Source organism: Heterocephalus glaber, unplaced genomic scaffold (assembly GCF_053883595.1).
Source record: "Heterocephalus glaber isolate CG9 unplaced genomic scaffold, H.glaber_assembly_v1.0 deba00000347, whole genome shotgun sequence".
NCBI classification, from domain to species: domain Eukaryota; kingdom Metazoa; phylum Chordata; class Mammalia; order Rodentia; family Bathyergidae; genus Heterocephalus; species Heterocephalus glaber.
Genome location: NW_028258143.1, coordinates 29,470,232 through 29,495,518, shown reverse-complemented (window position 1 = coordinate 29,495,518; position 25,287 = coordinate 29,470,232). Strand labels below are relative to the sequence as shown.

At 44.8% G+C, this 25,287-nt stretch overlaps 2 protein-coding genes, 1 non-coding gene and 1 pseudogene across 6 annotated transcripts in view; 2 read left to right on the top strand and 2 right to left on the bottom strand.

Moving 5' to 3' along the window:
- Positions 1-10,781, top strand: part of Wdr33 (WD repeat domain 33) — a 97,718-nt gene extending 86,937 nt beyond the window's left edge. For all 4 annotated transcript variants that reach the window (XM_004835973.3, XM_004835971.3, XM_013076490.3 and 1 more), the window contains 6 exons: positions 2,023-2,131; positions 4,522-4,960; positions 7,385-7,548; positions 7,644-7,736; positions 8,484-8,699; positions 9,560-10,781. In XM_004835973.3, coding sequence (XP_004836030.1) covers positions 2,023-2,131; positions 4,522-4,960; positions 7,385-7,548; positions 7,644-7,736; positions 8,484-8,699; positions 9,560-9,789 — 1,251 coding nt within the window. In that variant the 3' untranslated portion in view covers positions 9,790-10,781. The remainder of the gene's footprint in view (positions 1-2,022; positions 2,132-4,521; positions 4,961-7,384; positions 7,549-7,643; positions 7,737-8,483; positions 8,700-9,559) is intronic.
- Positions 10,782-11,033: 252 nt separating this feature from the next.
- Sft2d3 (SFT2 domain containing 3) lies at positions 11,034-15,402 on the bottom strand. Its single transcript, XM_021266404.2, has one exon. The coding sequence runs from the start codon at positions 13,781-13,783 to the stop codon at positions 13,130-13,132; it is 654 nt and encodes a 217-aa protein (XP_021122063.1). The 5' UTR covers positions 13,784-15,402; the 3' UTR covers positions 11,034-13,129.
- A 2,168-nt stretch (positions 15,403-17,570) lies between these two features.
- Positions 17,571-17,714, top strand: LOC147829892 (U4 spliceosomal RNA). Its single transcript, XR_015447541.1, has one exon. It is a non-coding gene; the product is annotated as a U4 spliceosomal RNA (small nuclear RNA).
- Positions 17,670-24,505, bottom strand: LOC147829891 (GMP synthase [glutamine-hydrolyzing] pseudogene; annotated as a pseudogene).
- Between the last annotated feature and the right edge of the window lie 782 nt (positions 24,506-25,287).

Genomic DNA, 25,287 nt, shown 5'->3' with positions numbered 1-25,287 from the left:
CTGATAATAACAATCAGATTTACTAGACTAAAAGAACTAGGGAAATAAGTAAATTGTGTGGTATTCTTCAATAGGTCTTCCAGAATTTAAAAAATGTCCCAGCAAAGAAAAATTTGATGGCATTTGAGTTTCAGATTTGTTACTAGGCACTTTTCAGAATATAGCATAAAAGGAATAAAATCTAGAATTGCCATCCTAAATTGCCCTACAACATACCCTACAACGTTATATATTTTACTCATGTGTATGTGTAATATTTATTTGCTGTATTCTTTTCCTGTCCTGATGGTGGTGAATTAACAGTTTTTATTTAGGAGGATAAACAGTAATGAATTTAAGCCTCACATTATCACTGAAATTATGAACATGTCAGGTTCAAGAGGACAAGCCTCAGTTTCTGTGGCAGTTCAATAATATTGCTCATTGTCCATATGGTAAGAGATTTTACATAGGAAAAATGTAATGATTCTTAATTTTTAGTTGACCTGTAGAAGTTGATAGAATGAGTCTGAAGATTGGACACTGTGTAGGCATTTCTAGTCTCAGGAGTTGCCTTTGCTCATATTTCTTAGAGGCTGAAATCTGACTTTCTTCATTTTGACTAGGCCAATTATTTATTCACTAATTTATTTTATTTATTTATTTTTTGGGTACTGGAGATCGAACTCGGGACCTTGTGCTTTCGAGGCAGGCGACAGAACCACTGAGCTAAATCCCCGGCCCTCACTAATTTATTTTTAATTTAATTTTAAAATTTTTATTAGTACATATTTGCAGTACCTAATGATTACATTCATCGTGGGGAATTGGTACGTGTACATGACACATTTTAAATCTTTTCCAGGCCAGTTATTTAAACCAGCTGTTTGCATTGGTTTAATGTAGTGAAGTTTTCATTTAAAGTACCCATATAAAAGATATTGATAAAGGCTGTCCTGAGCTGAAAGGGGCAGGTGATAAGTGGTAAGGAAATTACTAGTACTGGGCTGCCGATATACACATAATACCTCCTTGTGTGGCTAGTTCGGGACCTGAAAAGCAGTTTTGTTGCTAGTTTTTTTGGGGGGGTACCAGGGATCAAACTCAGGACCTTATACTTGCGAGGCAGGTGCAGCACCACTGAGCTAAATCCCTGGCCCCTATTGCTGGTGTTTTTGGAACTGCTATTCTCATAGTTGGTCTAGACACTACAGTCAATGTATTTTTCATAAAAAGGAATGATGGGGGGGGGGGGAGGTTAGCTCTGGTTCCGGCGCCTGCCTCGAAAGCACAAGGTCCCAAGTTCGATCCCCGGTACCAAAAAAAAAAAAAAAAAAGGAATGATGTATTTATTTATGTACTTGGTTGTTGAGACCTGACCCAAAGTCACTGGATAGCACAGCAAGGCAGAATATATACCTAGCTAGGTAAAAACATGTATCAGGACTGGGGAAAGCTGGGGTTCTGAGCACTGAGATTATGAGGATCATAGCAGCAGGTTTGCATCAGACAGAAGCTGCAGCAACTGAGTTCAGCCTGGTGGGTGGGGTGACATAGCAAAGATGACAGTGACCAGAGGGAGGTGAAGGGGAAGCCAGATGCAACCACTTCCTTCCTTATCACATGCACCCAGGATAAGAATGCCAGTCCTAGTGTTTCTTTGAGAGGACTGTTTACTTCCTGTCATGGGAGGAGTCTGGCTCTGGCTGAGTGCCAGGCCTTTACTCTCCCAGAAGTTCCTGTTACTGCTCTGCTCTGAGCAATGGTGGAACTGTGTGCTATGACTTCTGACTTTCCATTGAAGTTCTTGCTTTGTGTAAAACCTGTTAGCAGGTTTAAAATTCAAGTGCTTCCTTTTACTCTGGCAAGAAAAGTATCTCCTTTCCTCCATTTTAGGGACAATTTTGTTATAATGTTACTGATATTAGTGCTGGCAGCTTTAGGACAACCTAATGTTTTTATCTTGTTACATTATAATATAGTTGTTATTCATGAATCATAAGCTGTGATTTCACATCCCCTGTCTGCATACATCTTTTTCAGGAAGGACAGAGTTCCGGCCCCCCACCCCTGATTCCGGGCCTAGGGCAGCAGGGAGCACAAGGCCGAATCCCTCCTCTAAATCCTGGACAAGGACCTGGCCCCAACAAAGGTAAATATCTCCTCTGCTGAATGAGAGTGCATATCCTGCCACTCTTGTGTACATTTTACAGTCTGTCTGGGGAATCCTGGGGAAATGAGGGTCCAGTCATCCCGGTAGTAGCTTTGTGCTGCACCGTTTTTGTAGACATGTTTAGCTAGGCTGTCCAGGGACACAAGCCCCTCCCCACTGATGGTGGCAGTGATGCCACCTGGACAGGTCCTGGCTGCCTTATCCCTCCCACTGGGAGCCCTGAGACTTTGGAATTTTAAAGCTCTCTTGGGAAAGGGGTGAGGCAAAGGAATTAGAGAGCATTTATTTCTGTCCCATTGTGTGGAAGTAGTAGCAAAGTATACATAAAAGAAGGGAGGTGGCCTGCAAGGATATGAAGAGAGCACCAAGAACCTTCTCTGAGCTTTGGGAACCCTAAGGAAGAAAGAGTCTTTGACCCACAAAGGACTGTTGTCAACAGACTGAGAGCTGCCTCTCTTCCTCTCCGTACCCTGTGTCTGTCTCCCCCTGTTACCCTCTCCTTCTTGCTCCTTTCTCTCTCTCCCTTTATCTTTCTTTCTCCCTCTTTCTCCTTTTCACTCTCTCTTCCTACCTTTCTTTCTCTTTATCCTCCCAGTGATCAAAGGGAGGAGGGAGAGCTGAGAAAATGGCCCTGCCATCCCCTACTGGATTAACTGCCACCACTGCCCCATCACCAGTGGCCGCATTCCTCCTAATTTGTACTGGTGGATTTTTTCCTTGGAAAAGCAGGGTACTTTCAAACAGGTAGAGGTCATGAGAGGAGTAATGTTCATGGATAAGTCCAAATGGAGCATGTGCAGATTTCTCAGGTCAGAGGTCAGCTGTGTCGGGTTTCATTTGGCTCAGACAGCATGAAGTCTAAGGTCTTAGCTGCAGAGACACACTGAGAATTGAGTGGTCTGCCTGCTAGGGGGACATGGAGCCAGCATATTGTTTGCCTAGTGGATGAGTAGAGAGCAATGTAGAAGGGGCTTTCTTCTGCACACAGAGGATAAGTGAGGTGGCAGAAGGGACAGAACAAATTAAGAGAAGAGAGATTCTTTGTAATGGTGTATTTTTATACTGAGATTTCTAAGCTTCTCTCCATATCAAATGGTGAGGAGGAGTTGAAATGGCCAAGAGAAATGAAAAGAAGGAGGGATGTTGGCAAGTTAAGAGTTATGGCTGGCCATGATACAAGGAGGGGTCGTCTGACTGCTAGGAACACGAGTAAAAGGTATGAACCAGGCAGATGGAAGGATTTCATTTAAAAAGCTTAGTTGCTTTAGAAGCAAGAGTGTTCTTTTGCCACCTCCTTTTTTAGTACGTTTGATTTAACTTGTATGTTGCCAGAGGATAGGTATGCATTTATAGTGGCTGCAGTAGCTGGCTTGGTAACTGGGAAAACGATCCCTTCAGAGTTTAGAGTTAGCTGGAGTTAACCAGCAGATTTTATTGGCTTCTTCCTACTTTTTTTCAGGCTTTATCCCCTTTTCTTTTGTGATTCTGGGGATGAAACCTGGGGCCTGTTAGGCAAGCTTTACCACTAAGTTGCTACCTCAGCCTGAGTACTTTGAGTATATTACATATATTCAAATATTTTAAAAAGCATTTGGTGGAGGGCTGGGGATTTAGCTCAGTGGTTTCACCACCTGCTGTGCAAGCTCAAGGATCCGAGTTCGATCTCCGGTACCCCCCCCCCAAAAAACCGTATTTAGTGGAATTCCAATGCAGTGTGCAAAGAAAGGTGATTATGTTGTAGATAAGGGACCCCATTCCTAGAAAGGAGCAGAAAAGGTGTAGAAACCCAGAAACTGAAGACCAGGTGGTTACTAAAAAGCCTCAGGTTCCTTGAGCCTTATAGAAGAGTGTGTTTTGACCCTTTATGGGATTTAAGAGATAAAGTTGAGCAAGCCAGGGGTTAATGGAGCAACAGCATGGGTAGACCTGGCACCTAATGTGGGCCCCACAGCCTTCTTGAGTACAAGAATGAGTTCCTGTGGCCCTAATGAAGTCACAAAAGAACTGCTGCAGGGAAAGGAAGCCCATTCTTACACCCAGGAGGCGGGTGCAGGTATTTTCTAGAATATATGAGGAAGCAGATACTGCTGACCTCTTTTGGCATTAGTAGTTTCTCTGGGGTGAAGTTACTTAGAAATTTATCAGGAATTAGGTTAGTTAGTAAGTAAGGAAGCTTAAACTCATACTCAGAGCCTATGGTCTTCCCATGATATGGATGCTCCAGGGACATCTGCTTTGTAAGTGTGCTGAGAACCCAGGAGGGAAAGCATTCTAAGGAAGAGTGTGTTTTGAAACACACAGATATAACAGGGACCTGCACTTCCAGGCCTCTTGGATGCTATGGTAATGGACAGCTTTGTTTCCTCTAGGTGACTCCCGCGGCCCTCCCAACCATCACCTGGGTCCAATGTCAGAGAGGCGACATGAGCAGACCGGTGGCCCTGAGCACGGGCCCGAGAGGGGTCCTTTCCGGGGTGGTCAAGACTGCAGGGGTCCCCCTGACAGGCGGGGCCCTCATCCAGACTTTCCTGATGACTTCAACAGACCAGACGACTTCCACCCTGACAAGCGCTTTGGCCACCGGTTACGTGAATTTGAAGGACGAGGAGGACCTTTGCCACAAGAAGAGAAGTGGAGGCGAGGAGGCCCTGGACCTCCATTTCCTCCTGATCACAGGGAATTCAGTGAGGGTGATGGCCGGGGTTCTGCCCGTGGCCCTCCAGGGGCATGGGAAGGCCGAAGACCTGGAGATGAACGATTTCCCCGGGACTCTGAGGACCCACGTTTCCGAGGGCGCAGAGAAGAAAGGTGGGATATGCACTGTGTGGCTCCATTGCGTGCTCTCCTTAAAGGCCTCTTTCCTCTTTTTTTTTTTTTTGGTCCCAGATATCGAACTCGGGTCCTTGCGCTTGCAAGGCAGGTGGCAGAACCACTGAGCTAAATCCCCGGCCCCCTCTTTCCTATTTTGCTGGGGTAGGGTGAGTCCTACATTGATTAGCGATCCCATCTTATCTAGGCTCTACATTTAGTATTTAAACAAAGTTACACTTTATGTGTTTTATTACTTTGTGCAGTTCAGAAATCTTTTTTTGTTGTTGTTGTTCTTTTAAAGAGGTGGTGATGATATCTTAGATCTGATTAGAAATTTTCAGGCCCACCTTGATTAAATGATGAAATATGAGCAAGATATCTACATTGGAAATAAAAGGGTTGTGAAATAGATAGAATTTGTATGTTATTACCCAAAGAAGTTAACAAAGTCAAATTGAACTGGAAATCTTGTTAAATTTAGATAAAGCTTGAATTTTTACTTTTCTTGGGCACATAAAAAGAATAGAAGAAATATGGAGGAAAAAACAGGAGTTGGTATAATGTTTTGTTTTGTTTTGAAATAGGATCTCACTATGCAGTTCAGGCTGGTCTTGAACTCACTATGTGGCCCAGGCTGGCCTCGAACTCACAGGTCATCCTGCCTCAGCCTTCCAAGTGCTGGGATTACAGGTGTGCGCCACCATACCTGTAATCTTGAGTGAGACTTAGTAATTAACGATGATGATAACTTACTCTGTGCCAGATGCTGTCACATAATTGGATTGGTACAAAAAAAATCTGTGAACTAGATGTTAACTGTCAGTGTCCTCTGGACAGAGATTAGACACTGAGCTGAATCTTGACTTTTCTAATCTTAGTATTAGTGTCAAGAGTAAGGCTTTAGGCCCTGAGTCCAGCACTACTGGTGGACTACCCCTCAGGCATTCATTCCCTTGTCTTCTCATCACATTTCTCATTACTGTTGCTAGTAGATGGTAGAGAAGAGTACAAGGTTGGCCGTCTCTACCCTTATGGCTGATACTATGGCCGGGGAGGGTGAAATAGCAAGAACTAAGAGAATTGGCTTTGGGGGGATATATCAGTCAGCTTTTTTATTGCTGGGATGAAATGTGTGACCTCTACAATTTAAGGGGGAGAGGTTTATTTTGGCTCATGGTTTCTGAGGTTTAGTCTGTGGCCACCTGGTTCCAAAGCAGAAGTGTCATGGTGGAAGGGCATGGTGGAGGAAAGCTGCTCAACTCATGGTGGCCAGGAAATAGAGCAGGTTGGAAAGAGCCTGTGATGTGAGGAAGGGGCCAGGGACAAGATCTAGTCCCCAAGGCCACATCTCTATGACCCATTTCCTTCAACTAGATGGCCCCACGTCCTAGTAGCCCATTCAGGTATGAACTTAATAGTGGATGTGGCCCACTGATGAGGTTAGTGCTGGCACAGACCAGTCATCCTCCAGGGGGTCTCTTAATTCAGTCTAGTTGATAAGCAAGATCTACTGGCATGGGAGATTAAAAAAAAACCTCAAGGGTTCCTTGTTTTCTTAAGGGCAGGTCATAATGATATTCAAGCATTGTCCTCGAAATGGCACAAGAACCTGTCATCTGTGTAACTTTCATGGATATCTTGAATCTCTACATCTTGTGCAAAATTTCACATTTTGCTGTGTTACAATTTGTATCAGTGACATACCACAGCCTAAACTGGGCACCGCTGTGCTGTTCTTCAATGGCACCATGCACACCCCTGGTTCCCAGTCTTCATGTGTACTCTTCCTTGGCTAGGAATATTCCCAGCTATTTATGGCTCACTCTGGTCAGAGCTTTCTTCTTGTTGCCGTGCACTGAGCCATGCTTGATATTAATAATATGTGTTTGACTGTTGGTATTTGAGGGGCACTGGTTTTAGGATCTCCACACTTACCAAGTCCCCTATAAAAATTGGTGTAGTATTTTCATATAACTTAGAACTTTCTACCACAGACTTCAATCATCTCTAGATAAGTTATAATACCTAATGACAAGAAAACAAATCTGCATGTTCAGTACTCGCACAATTAATAAAATAACATTTTCAGTGCATGATTGGTTGACTTTGTAGCCATGGATATGGAGGGCAGGCTTTATTTCTTTATTGCCTGTATCTCTGAGGGTCTTGTCAACTTCTTGTTGTCTCCTCAGCACCTAGAGCAGTAGTGAAAGTACTCTGTAGATACTTAGTAACTGTTCAGTAAAGGACCTGTTAAATGGGGAGGAATTGGAGAGAGCTCAGTCTCTTAGAAGGTATATTATTAGTCCGCTTGGGCTACTATAACAAAATACCACAGATGGAGGCTAGAAGTCCTAGATTGACACCAAGAGATACAGGTATCCCAGGAAGTGGACATTTATTGATCTTTTTTTTTTATAGCTTCAGAAGAGGAGCCCCCCCAAGGCATGAGGGCCGTGCTCCCCCCAGAGGAAGGGACGGCTTTCCTGGTCCTGAAGACTTTGGCCCAGAGGAGAGTTTTGATGCTTCTGATGAAGCAGCCCGAGGTCGAGATCTCAGAGGTCGAGGTCGGGGCACCCCAAGAGGTGAGCAGCGCTGAGGATACCAGGTCCGGGGGGACAGGTGGCTGTGAGCACAGTCGAGCAGTCTGTGAGTCAGTGTTGTTCGCTCTGCTGTGCAGGAGGAAGGAAGGGTTTACTTCCCACTCCTGATGAGTTCCCTCGCTTCGAAGGAGGGCGGAAGCCAGACTCCTGGGATGGAAACCGTGAGCCAGGTAAGGAAGGAGAAGCGCACTTGTTGTCAGGGGCAGGGTGACAGCAGAGTAGCATTCACCAAGTAGAGTCACAGGAGCCCGAAGGACCTGTCTTTTCCAACTTGTATTTCCACAGAAGCTGGGTTGTCTTTCTGTCTTTTTGCCATAGCATCTGACCTCAGTAGATGAAATACAGAATACAGAATCTTTTTCTCTTAAGCCAGATAGGAAAAGGTTTTCTTCTAAGTAAGATAATATCACTCTTTTCACTGAATTGTGTTGTTTTTGTTTTTTGGTACCGGGGATTGAATTCAGGTCCTTCTGCTTTTGAGGCAGGTGGCGGAACCACTGTGCTAAATCCTGGCCCCTGAATTGTCTTGTTTTTAGAAAATAATTAAAATTTTATTTGTCTGAATTGCTAATACCATAATATTAGTAGATGTAAATTTCATCAATGGAATCTCTTTGGGGTCTTCAGTAATTTTTCAGACTTTAAGGATGCCTGAGAACTACTTCTCTGGGCTAAACTTGCCTCCTCTTACTCTAGGAGGTATGTTCATTTCTAATCTTGGCCTTTCTTAGCCTCCACAGTATGATTTACATCTGTCTGGCCTGTTGAGCAGATGTTTTCTGCTTGAATGAATGGTGGTTCTCAAATTGCTCCATCTTCTCAGTGGTATCATTTCCATCTGCTTTTGGTTGCTTTGAACTTTGCTGTACTGACATTATCAGATTATTTACCTCATGGATCTGGGGCTCTTATTTCAGGGCCAGGTCATGAACATTTCCGCGATGCTCCTCGCCCTGATCATCCCCCTCATGATGGTCATTCCCCAGCCAGCAGAGAGCGCTCTTCTTCTCTCCAGGGCATGGACATGGCATCTCTACCACCTCGAAAGCGCCCCTGGCATGATGGGCCAGGCACTTCTGAGCACAGAGAGATGGAGGCCCCTGGGGGCCCTTCCGAGGATCGAGGAAGCAAAGGTACGAGCAGGCCAGTGGCCACAGGAGGTGCAAGAGCTCCAGGAAGCCTCGCCTGTGTCTGTTGCATGTGCCCATTAGGGAACCTGTGGCCTGTTCTCTGTCCTCCCCTCCAGGACGTAGGCTGTGCACACTCAGTATGCTTCTGAGTGTGGTGTGAATGTGCTTTGTTTGGATCCACACCCCAGGTGGATGGAGCTAGCATGAAGTGACTGCAAGCTCAGCCCTACAGTCTCCAGCTGCTTCAGGAATCTCAGGGTTTCTACTCCAGCTTTTTGCAGAGGAGACATAGCCCTCTGCCAGGCTTGCTCTCTGGAGATTTCTGATCTGATTGGTAGTTGTGCCCTCCACTAATGGCACTCAGAGCCCTTGAAGGTGTCCTCAATGGAGGATAAGCATTGTCCTCAGCCAGTGTTGCTTTTTTCATCCTGGGCTGAAGGAACATTGCTTTGCTGAAAGTCACAACCCTTTGGGGAACATAGTCTGCCAGGGGTGTTTCCTGGGGAAATAGTAGATTACCTGTACAACTTGAAGCTCTTGATCTTTATTTTATTAAAGGTGGCACTGACTTTCAGCTAGTAGGTGTAGCAGCCACTGAATGTGGTCTTCAAATCTGCCCTTATGTTGGCTGGGCAGCAGCATGTGCTATGGCCTAGGACTCCTACAAAGGCATCTCCTGTATGTCTCAACGTGCATTCTGCTCCTGCGTTTACTTCCCCCATGTTTGCAGTCCCTCCCTTGCCCACTGCTGCTTTTTGGTTCTTCTCAGAGCAAAACTCTCAGAAACTACTCATGAATCCCCAGATTAGACCAGGAATTATTGACAATCTGATACAAGTCTGTTATGAAATGTTTTATTTCAGGCCGAGGGGGCCCAGGACCATCCCAGAGAGTGCCAAAAGCTGGCCGTTCCAGCTCCTTGGATGGAGAACACCACGATGGATACCACAGAGATGAACCTTTTGGGGGCCCTCCAGGCAGTGGCACCACTTCTCGAGGGGGCCGGAGTGGCAGTAACTGGGGTAGAGGGAGTAACATGAACTCTGGTCCCCCAAGGCGAGGCACTTCAAGGGGTGGTGGACGCGGTCGGTAGAAGTGGGGCCGAGTACCTTTTAGCCTCTCTGGACAGTATTTAAGAACTTCTTGTGGACTTTCCAAGCAAACACAAGGAAGTGTGCACCACTGTAGCTCTAAAATCCTCTGGGGCAGCTGCATCCCAGGAGCCCCAAAGGATGTCTTCAAGATGAAGAGACTGCCGCCAGCTGCCCTGAGTAGCTGGCCTCGTTTTGTCCTGTCTATCCTCCTTGCCCAACTCCTGTGTTGTTTTGTGAAGATACAAGCTGGAATCTTTTTTTTAAAGTATCCTGAAACATGGAGCGCCTCCCTAAGTTCATGTCCAGTTGGAAATTTGTTTCTATATGTACAGTTTGTCAGAGAAAAAACATTAAGTTGTTTTTGTATGAATACAGAATGTGATTTATGCAAGAATTAACAGAAACTATCTAGTCCTGAAGTGCTTGCCTTAAGAAAACCCTTGGTTTCCAATGCATCCAATCTGCTGAGGGTGTGTGCAAGTGTTGGTGACTCTCATGAGAAGACTCAATGGGAACCACTAAATCATGTCCACTTAGGTTACTCAAAAACTGTTTCAACAAGATTCACATAGCCATTCAGTCACACTATTTGTTATACAGTGAAGAATATGTCAAAACTATTGGAATGGAGTTTGAAATAGTATCAGAGCTTCAGACGAACTCTGGCAGTCAACAAAATTATACTCTGGAGAGAAATTTTTTTGGTTGTCCAACTAGGGCCTCTCTTAGAGACAACTCTTTAGATATGAACTGTCTTGTTTTGATAAGGAGAGGAAATTGGTGTAAGCCTGAAATTAACTACACATACCCTTTTGATAACTAAGTCATTCCACACACCAGGTTGAAAAGGAGTGAACCAAAACATCTTTGTGAAACATCTCTCCCTCTTTCCTAAAATACCAGTGTTTAAAGAAGATAGTTCTAACTTAGTAAGCCAAAAAGTTTTTTCATGGCAAATTCCTTGTTTTAAATAAATGTAACGTTTGGTTCATTTTTGACTGACAAAGTTAAAAACTGTTTGAGACACCCCTTTCTATGTTGACCCTTATTTTGTTTTTATAAGAAAGCTTTTATTATTAAAAGGGCAGTGCTGAAGCCACTGAGCATTTCATTACAACACCAGCTTGAGTTTGGCACTAGAGCAGGTTTATTTGGCAAGTTTAGTGGTGCTAAAGTCTCGGTGATTGCTTAGAAAAGGGATATTGGCGTAGTTGTCTAGTGTACAGAAACCTCTTACATGGTATTACTAGGAAACATGATAAAGCTTTTATTTTTGTGGAGTGAGAAATATTCAGCCAACCACACTGGTCTTGTTAGAACCTAAAGATTCCAACTAAAGTTATATTTTACTTTGAAATTTAAAAGCCATCTATGAACACCCTATCATAAACCCTATTAGGATCAAAATTGCTTTTGACTTGTGGATATTCTTTCCTTGTCCTCCACTGGTATAATTAAAAAGAAATTACAATCAAATTCCAAGAAACTAAAAAAGGAGCTAGAGAAGAAACCCTTATAGAGATATTAAGTTACTTTCCTTCATGTGGAAAATGTATTAACATTTTTTTTTTTTGGTACCCAGGATCGAATTTGGGACCTTGCACTTGGCAAGACAGGCAGCAGCACCACTGAGCTAAATGCCAGCCCCAACATTTTAGACTTTTAAAAACACAGTACCTCAGAAAGCAGACAATCAGATCACATTTTAAGAATTCATTTACAGAAAATAAAAATATATTTATTAAATACTTAGAATATATATGGCATTTAAAAACATCACTGACAAAATACATGTGCTTTGAATATTATAAAAACTTTTTTTTACAACCTATAAAAACTAGATTTTCAAACAATGAATTGAGAAAATTCTGGAAAATGAACTTTTGAAATCTTGAGTTAAATAGAATAGCTTCAACACAGAAATTGTGTTAAACATTTAAAAATCTGTAGCCATTTAAATTCTAGAGAAATTTAGAACTACAACAGAAATTTGAGTAGGGGACCAGAATGAGCAGCAATGGATGACAGTAATCCCTCCCTGAACACTTGTGTTTATCCTTCTGAGGTAGGGGATCCACCGAGTGATGTGGGTGTTGACCACTTCAGGGTCACATCCTGGGGCAGGGCTTCGGGCACTGAACAAGTCTTAGGAATATTACGTGCACTTCGGGGCTGAGGAAGAAGCTGTACTCTCTTGCTTGCCTGTTAGGGCAACACTGGAATTCAGTTGGGGGAAACAATTACATTCCAACTGCAAAAGCCAGTGCCAAAGTGGTTCTCAACCTTGGCTGGACATGGAATCATCCGAGGAGCTTTAAAAACATTCGGAAGCCTGGTCCCACCCCTAGAGATTCTGATGAAATCTGAGGTGTGGCTCTTCAAGTAATTCTGTTCTCAAGTATGAGAACCACTGGCATAGAATCTTAATTCCTAAATACATTTTACTTTCTAGTACTAGTTACTGACGACACATGAAGTTTTTCTGTACTCATCAGAATACCGCACTTTTATCTTTTGGCAATAAATTAAGGTTGGAAAGAATAAAATGAAGGAAATACAGCAATTATATATAAAAAGTATACAAATAACTGCATTAAAAACAGGTATTAGGAATGCTGAGACACTGCAGAAATTCATCAATTTCCATCAAATACAGGAATTCTGGCAGAGTTATCTCTACCTTGGTTCTGCAGCTCCCTCTCCAAGCGTTTACATGTATCTTACTGAACCCTAGGCTTCCTCGGCAGCAAATTTCTCTTTCGGTCCACTATTTTCCTTGTCCAATACAGGACTAATTTTCCATGTAAGTCACCATATTTCTCTAACTGAAGAAAAAACCGAGGTAATCCGTCGTTTTAAAAATCCAGTAGCTAAACTAGTGTTTTGACTTTCTTCTAGATTCATTTACATTTAAGAGTAAGAGAAAATAATTACCAAATCTTAATAGCCAAACCACAAATGTAGTTTAGCTACATCTACCCCTGGATATTTTAAAAAATAACAAAAAGCCTGAGAAGAATCACGAAAGGAGCTAATTCAAAGTCGAGCCATTCCTTTTTACTCAGCTCAATCTAAAACCACAGTGCTTAAGCAATTTCAAGTACAGGTTTCAGAAATGCTGTCAACAATGCAACTACCAAATTTGATCACTGCTTCCCAGGTACAGCACGCAACGCTGAGATCAAGGAGCTGCCGAAACTGCTGGTGTCTCTATTCATAACAGCTACTCAAAGCTTTGACTCGCCCGCACAGTCCAGGGGTGTTGCCGGGGAGTGTCACCGCGGGCGCCGGTCCGAGGCTGGCGTCGCGTCCTTGCCCGAGGGCGCCGAGTCCTGAGGCTCACACAGGGAGAGCGCTGGCGAGGCCGGTGTCACGGCCCACGCGGCCGAGCGCGAGGCGCAGGGCGGTGGCGCCGCCCCAGGGCAGCAGGCCCGCTAGCACGGCGAGTAGCGCGCCCACCTGCGCGCAGGCGCCCAACACGGTAAGAGCCGTGCTGCGCACAGCCAGCGCCGCATACAGCGTGGCACCTAGGGAGGCCAGGTAGAGGAGCGCGGGCCGTGACGGCGTTTCCTCGCAGCGCAGCAGGCGTCCACACGCCGCGCCGCCCCTCAGCAGCGCACCGCCCGCCAGCGCCAGCGCCGAGCCCAACGACCAGAGCAGCCCAAACTTGCGAGCACGAAGCAGCAACACGGGCGCGTACAGCGCAGCTAGGCCGAAGCAGAACGCGGCTAGCAGCAGGCACCCGCCGCCTGCCGCCAGCTGCTGCCCGCGTGTCACGTTCGGTACACAGGCCGGGCCCGCCTCCGCCGGTTCTGGGGGGCTCTGCGCCCAGGTCCACCGCAGGCCTGCGCGGCCCTGCCACGCCCCTGCTGGGCCGCTCCTGCTCGCGGCCTCCTCTGCTGTCTCCGCGGCGAACATCGGCTCCGTGTCCACTGGCCTGCTCCCCTTCCCCTGCGCCAGGTAGTCCTGCAGTTGGCGGTGGAGGTCCGCCATCTTGGATAGGGCGGTGGCGGAAGGCTGCGCTTCCCATCACTTCCGGCTCTTTCGGCCGCGGGTGGAAGCACTTCTGCTCTTGGTTGATCGTTGGTCGGCCGAAGCGGAAAGACTGGGGCCTTTGACCTCCGCTGTTTGCACTGCCTCTCTGCACAATGGAAACTAGTCGTCTTGTCATACTGAACCTGTTTTTTGTTTGGGGTTTTAGCCAGTGGATAAATTCTGTGTCGCGTCAAAAGTTAGTTTCGGTGCTGGGGATTTAGCTCAGTGGTTCCGCCGCCTGCAAGTCCAAAGTCCCGAGTTCGAACCCCGGTACCAAAAAAAAAAACTTAGTTTGGGGTGTCTGTGGCCCTTAAAGGGCCCACGAAGTATGGAAATGTGTCGTGACTCAGTGTCCGTCGTGGCTCTGATTAGGTTTGCAAGATGGAAGAATCTGGGTAAAGGCCTATGGATCTTTTTTTGTTATTTTTTATAGCTGTGCACAAATCTACACTTAACATTAATTTTGAAAAAACATTCAGAGCTTAGGTAGTTTTCTTGGGAAGACTACAGAGAAAGGAAAGGTTAAACCGTCCCGGCCAACCTGCTTTGCTTATTCAGCCAGAGGCCTGGCAATAGCTTTGACTCCTTCACACCCCAAGTCCAAGACGTGGCCCTGTGTCTGTCATGTGTTTGCTTTGCCTCCCAGTGCCCCAACACGTGCGACTGTCATGGTATCAGTAGCACTCGCCAGCATTCCAGTCAATTCCAGTCTGTTCAGAGGCGACTCTTGTATACCCTGTTCTTTGTCGGCTTTCTGGAAGATTACTCAGGTCTCATCTTTCCAGGTCTGCTTTTCTATTTCTACTAAAAATACCTTTCAACTCAGGTGTACTTTTTCAATGTTTGACTTTTCACAACTTGTGATCTGCTTCTTGAGAATAGGGTCTTTTTCATTGCTCTTTGCCAAGGACCTGACTACAAGGATACAGCAACAAACGCAGGTGGAATGAATCGGCGCGGCTGTCAATTTCAGTGCAGTAAATATACATGAAAGGCTTTCTTTGTAGGTGCTTCCTGAAGCCCTTGAAAACCCCAACCTAATTTTCTAGGTGTTGTAAGTGAATTTAAGATGCGTGGTCCTTGTGTAAAGAAAGTAGTGGCGCACACCTTTAGTCCCAGCACTCGGGAGGCCGAGGAAGGAGGATCACCACATGTTTGAGGCCAGCCTGGACTACATAGTGAGACCCTTTCTCCAAAAAAAAAAAAAAAATCACAATACGGGTAAATTTTACAGCAGTTTTCTTTCGCTCCCAATATCCATTCCTTCCTTTCTCTCCCTGTACTGGAGGTGTAGGGCAATGCTGACTTCCATAGGCTGTATTTCTGTGTTATTTGACTTGTAACTAGATTTCAACACTGAGGCTGGTGGAAGAAGCCAGGGTATTTTCCCTGTCTGCACAGCTCCTCTTACTACTTTGGCTTCCCCTGGCAACCCTGGAATGGGCTGCGAACCCTTCCTTGTCCTTTAAGTAGATGTGGTGTTAATTGACTTCAGTTGTTTGGCTTTTTAGCCTTTCCATTACCTGTGTAACTAGTTTTGCCTATAAATGCCTATTTTCCTGACATCTTTTTTTTTTTTTTCAAAATACATCCTAATTTGTGTGTGTGTGTGTGTGTGTTTTGGTACCGGGAATCGAACTCGGGACCTTGCGCTTGCGAGGCAGGCGCTGGAACCACTGAGCTAAATCCCTGGCCCACATCCTAATTTTTTATCTCAGTCATGACCATCCTTAATAAGAGCTAAACCATTAGATCCCCGGCACCAAAAAAAAAAAAAAAAAAAAAAGAGCTAAACCATTAGGATTGATGTGGAAAGTGCTGCCAAACATAACTTGGAGTGAATAATTACTGTAGCACATCTGTCCACGAACTGTAAGCCAGCTTAAAGTTAACAATATAGTAGAAAGATGTTTTTGTGCTTTGTATGGGCTACCGCTGTGGCCCTGTCTGGGTCAGCTTGTCTCTGTTTAAAAACACTGGCTGGGCCCTCTCCTCTTGTGGGGCTCCCGGAAAGATTAGAAACCAACCTTGAAATTGTTTATGTAAGCCTCGGACCTTGAAGCTATAGAAAGACCCTAGCTGTTTTGCCACGCAGCTGTGTAACTGCTACTTGAACGTCTTACTCTAAAAAGGTATATAAAGGAGAAATTTTCTTAACTCGTGGTCAGTCTATAAGGACTCGTTTCCTGGGACTGGCCATTGCCTGGCAATAAACTTCTTTCTTATTTTACCCAATTCTCCTGGTCTCTGTAAGATCATTTCGACTCCCAGATTTGCCACAACAGGCAGGCTACTATAAAAAAACAAAACAAAAAGCTGTTTTTTGAAAAAAACAAAAGCTGACAAGGATGTGGAAAAATTAGACTCCTTGGGCGTTGTTGGTCGGACTATAAAGTGATATACCACTGTAGAAAATAGTATGACACTCAAAAAATTAAAAAATTCTCCCATTGATCAAGCAATGACATTTTGCAAGTATAGTCAATGAATTGAACGCAGAGAACTGGACATGGTGGTGCACCCCTGTAATTCCAGTACTCTGTGAGGCTGAGGCAGAAGGATCACAAGTTTGAACCTCCCTGAGCAACTTAGTGACTGAAATGACCCTGTCCCAAAATTTAAAAAAATAAAAAAATAGAAAAGGACTGGGAACATATTAGGAAGGCCCTGGGTTCAGTCCCTAGTACTGAAAAGAAAATTGGAAACAGGGTACCAAAGAGATTTTTGTACACTCATGTTCTTAGCCACATTGTTCACAATAGCCCAAGGGTAGAAGCAACTCAAGTGTCCATCAACAGGTGGTATATCAATAAAATGGGAGATTATCAGCCCTAAAAAAGAGGAAATCCCAAGCCAGGGCACAGTGGCGTATGCCTGTAATCCCAGCACTTGAAAGGCTGAGGCAGGAGAATCCCTGCAAGTTAGAGGAATCTTGGAACTAGACCTCCAACCCTATCGCCCCTCTTCACTAAACATAAAGGGCTGGGGGTTTATCTCAGTGGTAAAGTGCGCCTGGGTTTAATTCCCAGTACTGCCAATATTTTTTTCCCCTCTGTCTGAAATTGTACTGTGGTAGGGCATGGCTTTGCTCCATGCAGCAGGTCATGTGGCTACCAACAGCTTTGGAGTTTTAGATATCACTATGTCAGCAGTGGACAGGGCCTGACCTCAGCTCTTGGAGGTGCCAAATCCACAAATCCCGGATGCCTGCATCCCTCTCCACACTACAATTGGATCATAGCACAATATTGGGTGAGTCCCAACTCCTGTCTTCCCCAGGGAAAGGTCTAGAGCAGTGGTGGCAAACCTATGGCACATGTGCTGCAGCGGGTACACAGTCATCTCGGTACACGAGCCAAGTTGCCATGTTGTTTTTTCTAAACGAAAGCCTCAGTATTAAGGTTTAATTGCAGGGTTGGCACTTGGTGATAAATAAGTAGGTTTTGGGTTGTAGTTTGGGAGCTCATTTCTAAAAGGTTCTCCATCACTGGTCTAGAGCAAGCCTTTTATTAAGGAGTTTCAACCTGATTTAGGGAAGTGGTAGCAAACCCCTCAGATCTCTCCACCCCTGCCAGATTATGTTTTCTCAGAGCCAGTCAGTCCCAAGTGTTACCCATATTTCCTCTAAGATGTTTCCAAAGTGGCATCTCTTTCTTCCCTCTCTACCGTGGCCATCTGTTTTAGTCTGTTTTCTGCTGCTACAGCAGAGTACCACAGACTTCATAATTTTAAACAAGAGAAGCATAGCTTTGCGCAGTGGCAGTATCATAGCCAATGAGGTTTATCCGAGGCGCGAGTATTGCTAATTAAACAAGAGAAGCATATTTGGATCATAGTCCTGGAGAATGAGAAGTCCAGTATGCTGTAATTTTTATGGTTTAGATCTAAAATGTCCCCCCAAACTCATGTGTTCAGAGATGGTGCTTTTGGAAGGTGATTGGCTCATGAGAGTGCTATACTCAGTGTTATATCCACTAGTGAGTTCAGCATCTGAGTGTGCTATGAGGAGGCAGCACCTAGTTAGAGGCGGGTCACTCAGGGAATGACCTGGGAGGGTTTATCTTCCCTCCTGGCTCTTCCCTTCTTTGTGCTTCCTAGCTGCCAAGATATGAGCAGCTTCTCTCCCCAAGCTCTTTTGCCATGCCATTTTTCCCTTGGAGATGGCTGAGACCTCTGAAACTATGATCCAAAAATATACCTTTCCTTAAATTGTAGGTGTTGGATATTTTTTTCTTAGTGATGAGAAAGTGACTAAGACAATAGTTTGGATCTTGTTTCCCAGGGGCCCATGTATGAAAGGTTTGGTCTTTACTATGGCATTATTGGGAACTCTTTAGGTCATTGAGGTATGTCTTTGTGTTAGCTTTCTGATTTTTTAATATTTAAACGACCTTTATGTATCACACACTGTAAACTCATAATAAGTATTTATAATGCATCACTGTCACGTATGAGGAAATGAAACTGTAGTACATTGATCCCCTGTTATGGCTTTGTCAAACTTTCCCCTCAAAGCCTCATATGCTCATACGTGGAGCTTTTGGGAGGCTGCTGGATCATAGGTGTTTGATACTGGCATTAAAGTTGTGTGATAACTAAATTAGTCCACTGATTGGTTTAGCATAATTTTAGGTGTAGATAATGGGAAGGCCCACCCTGGGTGTGGGTGGCACCACTCAAAGGGCTTGTAGCCTGGATGAGGTAAAAGGGAAAGGGAGGCTGCTACTTTGGCTGTCTGCTCTTCCATGGACTGTTTCTCCTCCGCAATGCCCCTCTCCCATGCTCCTGCCTTGGAGCCTGCCAGCTATGGACTGAAACCTCTACAAGCTGAGCTGAAATAAATCTTTCCTCTTTTAATTTTGGGTGTCAGGTGTTTTGTCTCAGCAATGAGAAAGGTAACTAAGACACCACTGTACCAAGCAAAGCCTTCCCTGCCTAGGTTGGTTTAATGTTTCAGTGAGATTTCAGCCAAACAGTTGTTCAAGCAAATACTAAGGTATAATCCCCTACCTCAGGGTAGAGGAATAGTAGTATTGTTCCCCCAAGAAACTGAAGTCTTGCTCTGGAATATTTTTCCTCCACGCTTTGTTAAAGTTAGGGAAGGGAGGGAGCTATAAAGCCGTGTGTCTGCTTCTCACACTGCCCAAGCATTCCTGACAACCTCATTAGCTTAGGGTTAGCTTCCCTCTCTCTCTCATGACAACAGGCCTGAGATTCCAGAGAACAGAATGAACTCCTTTTGTTTCCAGAGAAGAGTCCTGATATACAGCAGAATGCTTCCTCCTTCCATTTTCTTGTTAACCCACAGGGCCTTGGCTGGCATAGCTGGGAGAGGTCTGTGTCTTCTTTCAGGAGTGAAAGAAGGCTGCCTGTGGTTCTGTCACAGGTCTTCTCTTCCTAGAACTCGATTCCAACTTTTGTATGTGAATGCCTCTCACCACCAGCTGGGCCATCATCTGGTGTCAGGACCAAGCCCCCCAACTGCCTTCCTAGCTTCCCAGGGGCACCCACTGGAAGCACTCCTGCTGAAGCCTGCTGGGCTTCAGTTCCAGGTTCCAGTCTTCCTCCTACACTTGGGTAGGCCATGCCTAGAATTGCATATTTTTTAAAAGGCACAATCAGGCCAGGCATGGTGATGCATGGCTGTAATCCCAGCACTCGGGAGGCTAAGGCGGGTTTGCCATCAGTTTGAGGCCAACCTGGGCTACATAGTGAATTCAAGGCCAGCCTGACATAGTGAGACTCTGTCTCAAAAAAAAAAAAAAAAAGTAAAAAATAGAAAGGGCATGATCAGCAGTTTGTGGGACTTTCTTAGGCTTATTTTGGAGTTTAATATTATTTATTTTTCTTTTTTTATTAGTACATTTTTTAAAAAAACAAAACAAGTTTATTACTCCCACTCAGTAGTTCCTTGGGGCTTTGATGTTAAGTCATACATAATTCGAGAAATACCAGGAATCTTCTTAATCTCAGTGATCATCTTTAACACCACCTCCATGGGGATATCATTACCAGGTGTTGCGAGTATACCAGTCATGAAGTCACTAGTAATAAATGTTTGAATAACCACAGATCTCTGGCATGAAGGCTGCTTCTGAAGTGGGTCCCGATCAAAATGTAATGGTGTCAAAATCACTGGCATTTGGCTTATTTTCCCAGCAAACCCAGACTCCCTGAGAATATTATGGGCCTCAAAATCAGCTTGGCATAAAGTACTAAGCACCCCTGTTGTCAAGATAGTAGGAGTAACATCGGTAGGAGGTTCTTTAATTGGTGGGCCAAAGATATAGACAATTCTGTTAATGTTGTGACACTTCCTCGGTATAAGCCTAGCAAGGAAAACAAGAGACTCCTAGTCAGGCTCATCTTTACTGGAGATCCCACAAACGTAACTGTAGGAACAACAGTCACCCTGCACACCTACAGTTTTGACTGGCAGCAAGAAAGCATTCAGTGAATGCAGACTCGTAATCTGCATCAGCTTCTCCTGATCCTCTTCTGTGGTGCAGGCTTTGACTCTTGGTAATAATGTATGAGGCTTCTTAATACTTGCAGAAAAATCAGCCACTATTTTAAAAATATTGGGTTCAGGAAAGTCCTTACAAATACAAGGTTCCTCAGCACACATTACTCTGCTAGCCAAGCCATGACCTGGAAACTAATTCTTCAGGAAGGCCAAGTTCTCTGCCTAAAATTCTCATTTCATCTTTATGAAAATCTTTCAGTGGTTCTATTACTTTTCCCTCTTCTCTCAATTTTTGGATAAGTTCTGTGTCATTGTGATGAGTTTTGATGAGTTCAGCTTTGCCATTTGCAATAAGGGATGCACTTTCAATTAGATCAAGCCGTAAAGTATCTTGGGCAAGGAAAACCTCATCTGGTTTCACATTCATTTCTCCAATTACTTCATTGGCAATCTCAACAAAAGTATCGCCAATGATTTTTATTTTCTCCTCAGGACTTGTAGTCATATTTAATGTTTTGCTAATTCTTTTTCGTGGGGTTCTGTCTTCATCTGATATTGGTAAAGTAGTTGCTCCATTATAGAAGGAATGAGCAACATTTATCACCTTGACCTAAATTCAAGCTTTTTGAGGGCCTCTTCAGCAGACTGGCTTTCCCGTTTTCTCATAAAGCCATTATCAGTGTGCACAGCAATGACTTTATCTTGATTCAAAGCATGATTTAGCAAAGCTGTACAAACTGTTCGGTCTACACCACCACTGAGTAAAACCGAAACTTTTGATGTGCCTCCTTGCTCTTTGATCTCTCGAATGCATTCAGGTTCTCTGTTCTGCACTGTAAAAGTCCCAGTGCACCCAGCTATATCATAAAGGAAATTCTTCAGTATTATTTTTCCATGTTCTGTAAGGCCAACTTCTGGGTGGAACTGTACTCCATACAACTTTTTAGTTTCATTTGCTATACCTGCTACAATGTTCCCAGAACGTGCCACAACCTTGAATCCGACAGCTACTTTGTCTACACTATCTCCATGTGTAAGCAAAACAATTTCTTCCTTCTGAAGGCTCCTGAATAATGAACACTGATGTTGAAGACTCCATCTTCTCTAACATTTTTTTTTTTGTGCACAATGCCTCCAAATACCTTATTCATCATCTGCCATGCCATAGCAAATCCCAAGGATAGGCTTGCCAGTAGTGAATATTGCTGGATCAAACCAGGGAGCATCTTTTGCATACACAGAATTAGGTCCTCGAGAGATGATAATAGCACGGAACCCTTGTTCTTTTATGACAAATGCTGGTGTTTCCAGGGGGAAGATTTCAGATTGCACGAATAGTTCCCGAATAGTTCCCTCACTCTTCGGTCTATAACTTTGCCGTACTGAGCACCAGCATCCAAAATGACAACAGCTTCTTCATAGTGTTGGCGGTCATCCTTAAGGTCTCCTCCATCATTCTGCTGCTTGCACAGAGCCATCGGGCCTGGGGCCGCGACCCGGCAAGAGTACGAGACTTGGCAGGAGGGTCCCAGAAGGGTCGGCGCTATGGGCCGAGGTCGAGAGGGAGGCCTGGTCGAGGAGCAACTGGGAGCGGAGAGGACTCGGCCACCCGCGGAGCACAGAACAGAGCAGCAGCCTCTGAGCGGAGCGCCAGCCCCCGCGACGCGGGACAGAAGACCAGCAGCGTGTACGCTGCCCCGGCCTCCTGCTTCTGTCTCGGCTGGCCACTGGGAGGAGCCAGAGCCTGTTCGGCTTCTCCCGGTGCCGCCTCCAAACCCGCTGCTCTCAGGCTAGGGGCCCCGCCAGGCCCCGCCCCCGCAGGCGAGGCCCGCCTCCCGGGGAAGACACCTATTAGTACATTTTTTTTTATTAGTTCATTTTTGCAGTACATAATGATTACATTCCTCATGGGGAGTTGGCAGAGGTACATAACACATTTTGTTTCTTCACCCCTCCCCCCATCTCTTGGCTGTTACCTTTCTGTTGCTAGGACAAAATATCTGATATAGACAGCACAAAGGAAGAGAGGTTTATTTTAGCTCACAGCTTCAGAGATTTCAGTCCACGGTCTACTGTCTCCAAGGCAGAAACATCATGGCAGAAGGGAATGGTGGAGAACTGCTCACCTCGTGGCAGTCAAGAAGCAGAGAGAGCAAGGAGGAACCAGAGGGAGAAGAAGGCGCTGAGACAGGATATACTCTTCAAAGGCATGCCGCAGCAACCTGTTCTCCAACTGGGCCCCACCTCCTAATAGCCCATTCAGCTGTGAACCCATCAGTATTTATCTGTTGGTGAGGTTAATGTCCTCATGATGTAGTCACCTTTTGAAAGCCCTGCCTCTGAACACATGAGACTTTTGGAGGATATTTTAGATCTAAACCATAACAAACCTTGCAGGGGGATTGTGGGACCTAGTCTCTCTCTCTTTTGATTATGGGCCACGACGTGAGCCATTTTCTTTATAATACTACTGGCCCAAAAGGAATGGAACCAAATGATGATGGCCTGGAACATCTAAAACTGCAAGCCAAAATAAGCCCTTTTTCTTTATAAATTGATTATGTCAGATTTTTTTTTTAATAGTGGAGGAAAGGTCACATCTGGCAAGATCCTTTGGGTTGCCCTAACATAGCAGAAAGCCAGATATCACACGGCAAGAAAGTTCTCAGGAGCACAAGATGGAGCTCACAGCCTCAAGGCCTTTTATAATTGACATTGATCCATTCATGAGGATGGAGCCCTCATTACCTGGAAACCACCCCCATGAGGCCCTACCTTCCTAACACTTGTACTGAGAATTAAGTATTGGGGGGTGACCAACCACCTGCTGAGGATACAGCGCAGGATGAAAGAATAACACAAAAGACAAAAGATTTGCATAAATGGGAGGTCAGGACTTGATCTTAGCTCTTCTTGGCTCCAGACTTGTCAGTATTTACTGTTCACACAACAAAGCAGGGGGTGTAAAGGCAGATGTAAGGAACATCCGGCTAAGGCACTAATGAACCAGGCCTATAATAGGGAGGAACAATACATTGTTGTGAAGGACAGATTGTAGTTAACAAGCCACCTGTGCTATCTTTAGCTAATGTTTGATCTGGGAGAATGGCTGCACAAGAGTCATAAATCCATAAGCTGCAGTGTCATCTTGCTATCAGAGATGTCACAGTATCATCAGTCATTGAGATCTCAACTGTGACCATTGGGAGTTCCGTTTCCATATGCCAGATGAAGGCTCATCTAGCAAGTGACTTGGGCCTTGGATTGACTCACAGTTTAATCAGCCAATTTATAAGCTAATTCAATAATACAGCCAGCTCAGCATGGTTTCAAGCTGGTCTCTTGCATTAAGGTTCTAACCTGCTTTCTTGGAGACATGCTCAAACCATATCAACTCCCTACTCAGCTGGGATTTTTATACCTGGCCCAGGCCTCAACTCGAATTACCCAGTTCTCTCTTCTGTCAGTGTGGTGAGTCTGCTGGCATCCACTGTATCTTTACAAAACCACAATCTAGTCAGGCCCTCATTGTCTAACATTCTTCAGTAGCTCCCAACATTCCAAATTCCCAGTTGGCATTCTCAGCACCCCCTCAGGCCTCAGCTACTCTGACCATTGCTCCCTTGGGCAGCAGCTGCTAGATGACTTTGATGATCCCCATTTGCCCCTCCCTCCCCCTGCAGAGGCCTCCTCCTCAGCACAGGTTCTCCTCCCTTTGGCTTAGCCCTTCCTGGCTCACCCAGTACTGTACTGTGGTCCCTCATGTCCTGACTAGTGATATCCCTAATGCAGCAAGGAGTTTCTTTTTTAAAAAAATCTAACTGCTTATGTGTGTAAAAATTATAGACAAATTTGACAGAGTAAAGAATGATTTGCAAATCAGACAGTCCCCAGAACTAGAGCAGGTTAGAAAGACTCTGGGACTGCCAGGTGGCTAGATAACATTTATAGACAATAAAGAAACAAAAAAACAGAAGTGCGATACAGACACAACTGGATCATTCAAGTTTGCCATTAGTCTTTAGGGATTAGAGATTGAACCCAGGACCTTGCACTACGGCACGGCACCACTGAGCTAAATCCCCAGCCCAGTTTGCTATTAGTCTTGATTGAACTTGGACAGCTGGCCACCTTTGATGGACCAAATCTGGCTGCTGTGATTGGCAGACTTGTTACAAAAGCAAATTCTTAAGTGAAGTTTTCAGTTTGTTTCGGTACTGAGGAGACAGCGTCTGGCTGTGCAGTTTAGGCTGGCCTCGAACACACAGTGATCCTCCTGCCTCCTGCTAGGATTACAGGTGTGCATCATCACACCCAGTGTTGTTGTTGTTGTTGTTTAACAGTAGCAGACTTTTATTAAAAGTAGGAAAAGAGGGCCTGGGATTTAGCTCAGTGGTTCCACCGCCTGCCTCAAAAGCACAAGGACCCAAGTTCGATCCCCGGTACCAAAAAATAAATAAATAAATAAAATAAAAGTAGGAAAAGAAATAGGCTCAGTTTCTCAGAGCAACTTTGGGCCCAGTAAGATAGGAAAATAAGCACACCCTATAGTATGAGGGTGGCTTACCAAGCAAGAGAGAGCACAGTGATCCTTGTTTATTTTTCAACATCTTAATGTCAGTTTGAAGTGAACAGCAAAATACTGTTTCTTAGGTACCTGTGATTCAGTTCCTACCTTAAGTGTTCAAATCTCTTGATAACTCTGCCTTTTCCCTTCCCTATATTGAATTCTACATATTAAATTAAATTATCATGGCTGCTATGGTGCATGCCTGTAGTCCAAGCTACTTGGGAGGCTGAGGCAGGAGGATCTTTTGAACCCATGAATTTAAGACTAGTCTGCGCAACATAGTGGGACTTCATTTCAAAATAAATAAGTAGGAGTTCTGGGAAGATGGTGGAGTGGTGAGCAGCAAAGAAAGAGTCTCTCCGAGATCTGGTGTCCAGACACTGGAATATAGCAGTGTGAGGAGGATAAGAAGGAGCGAAGTGGGTC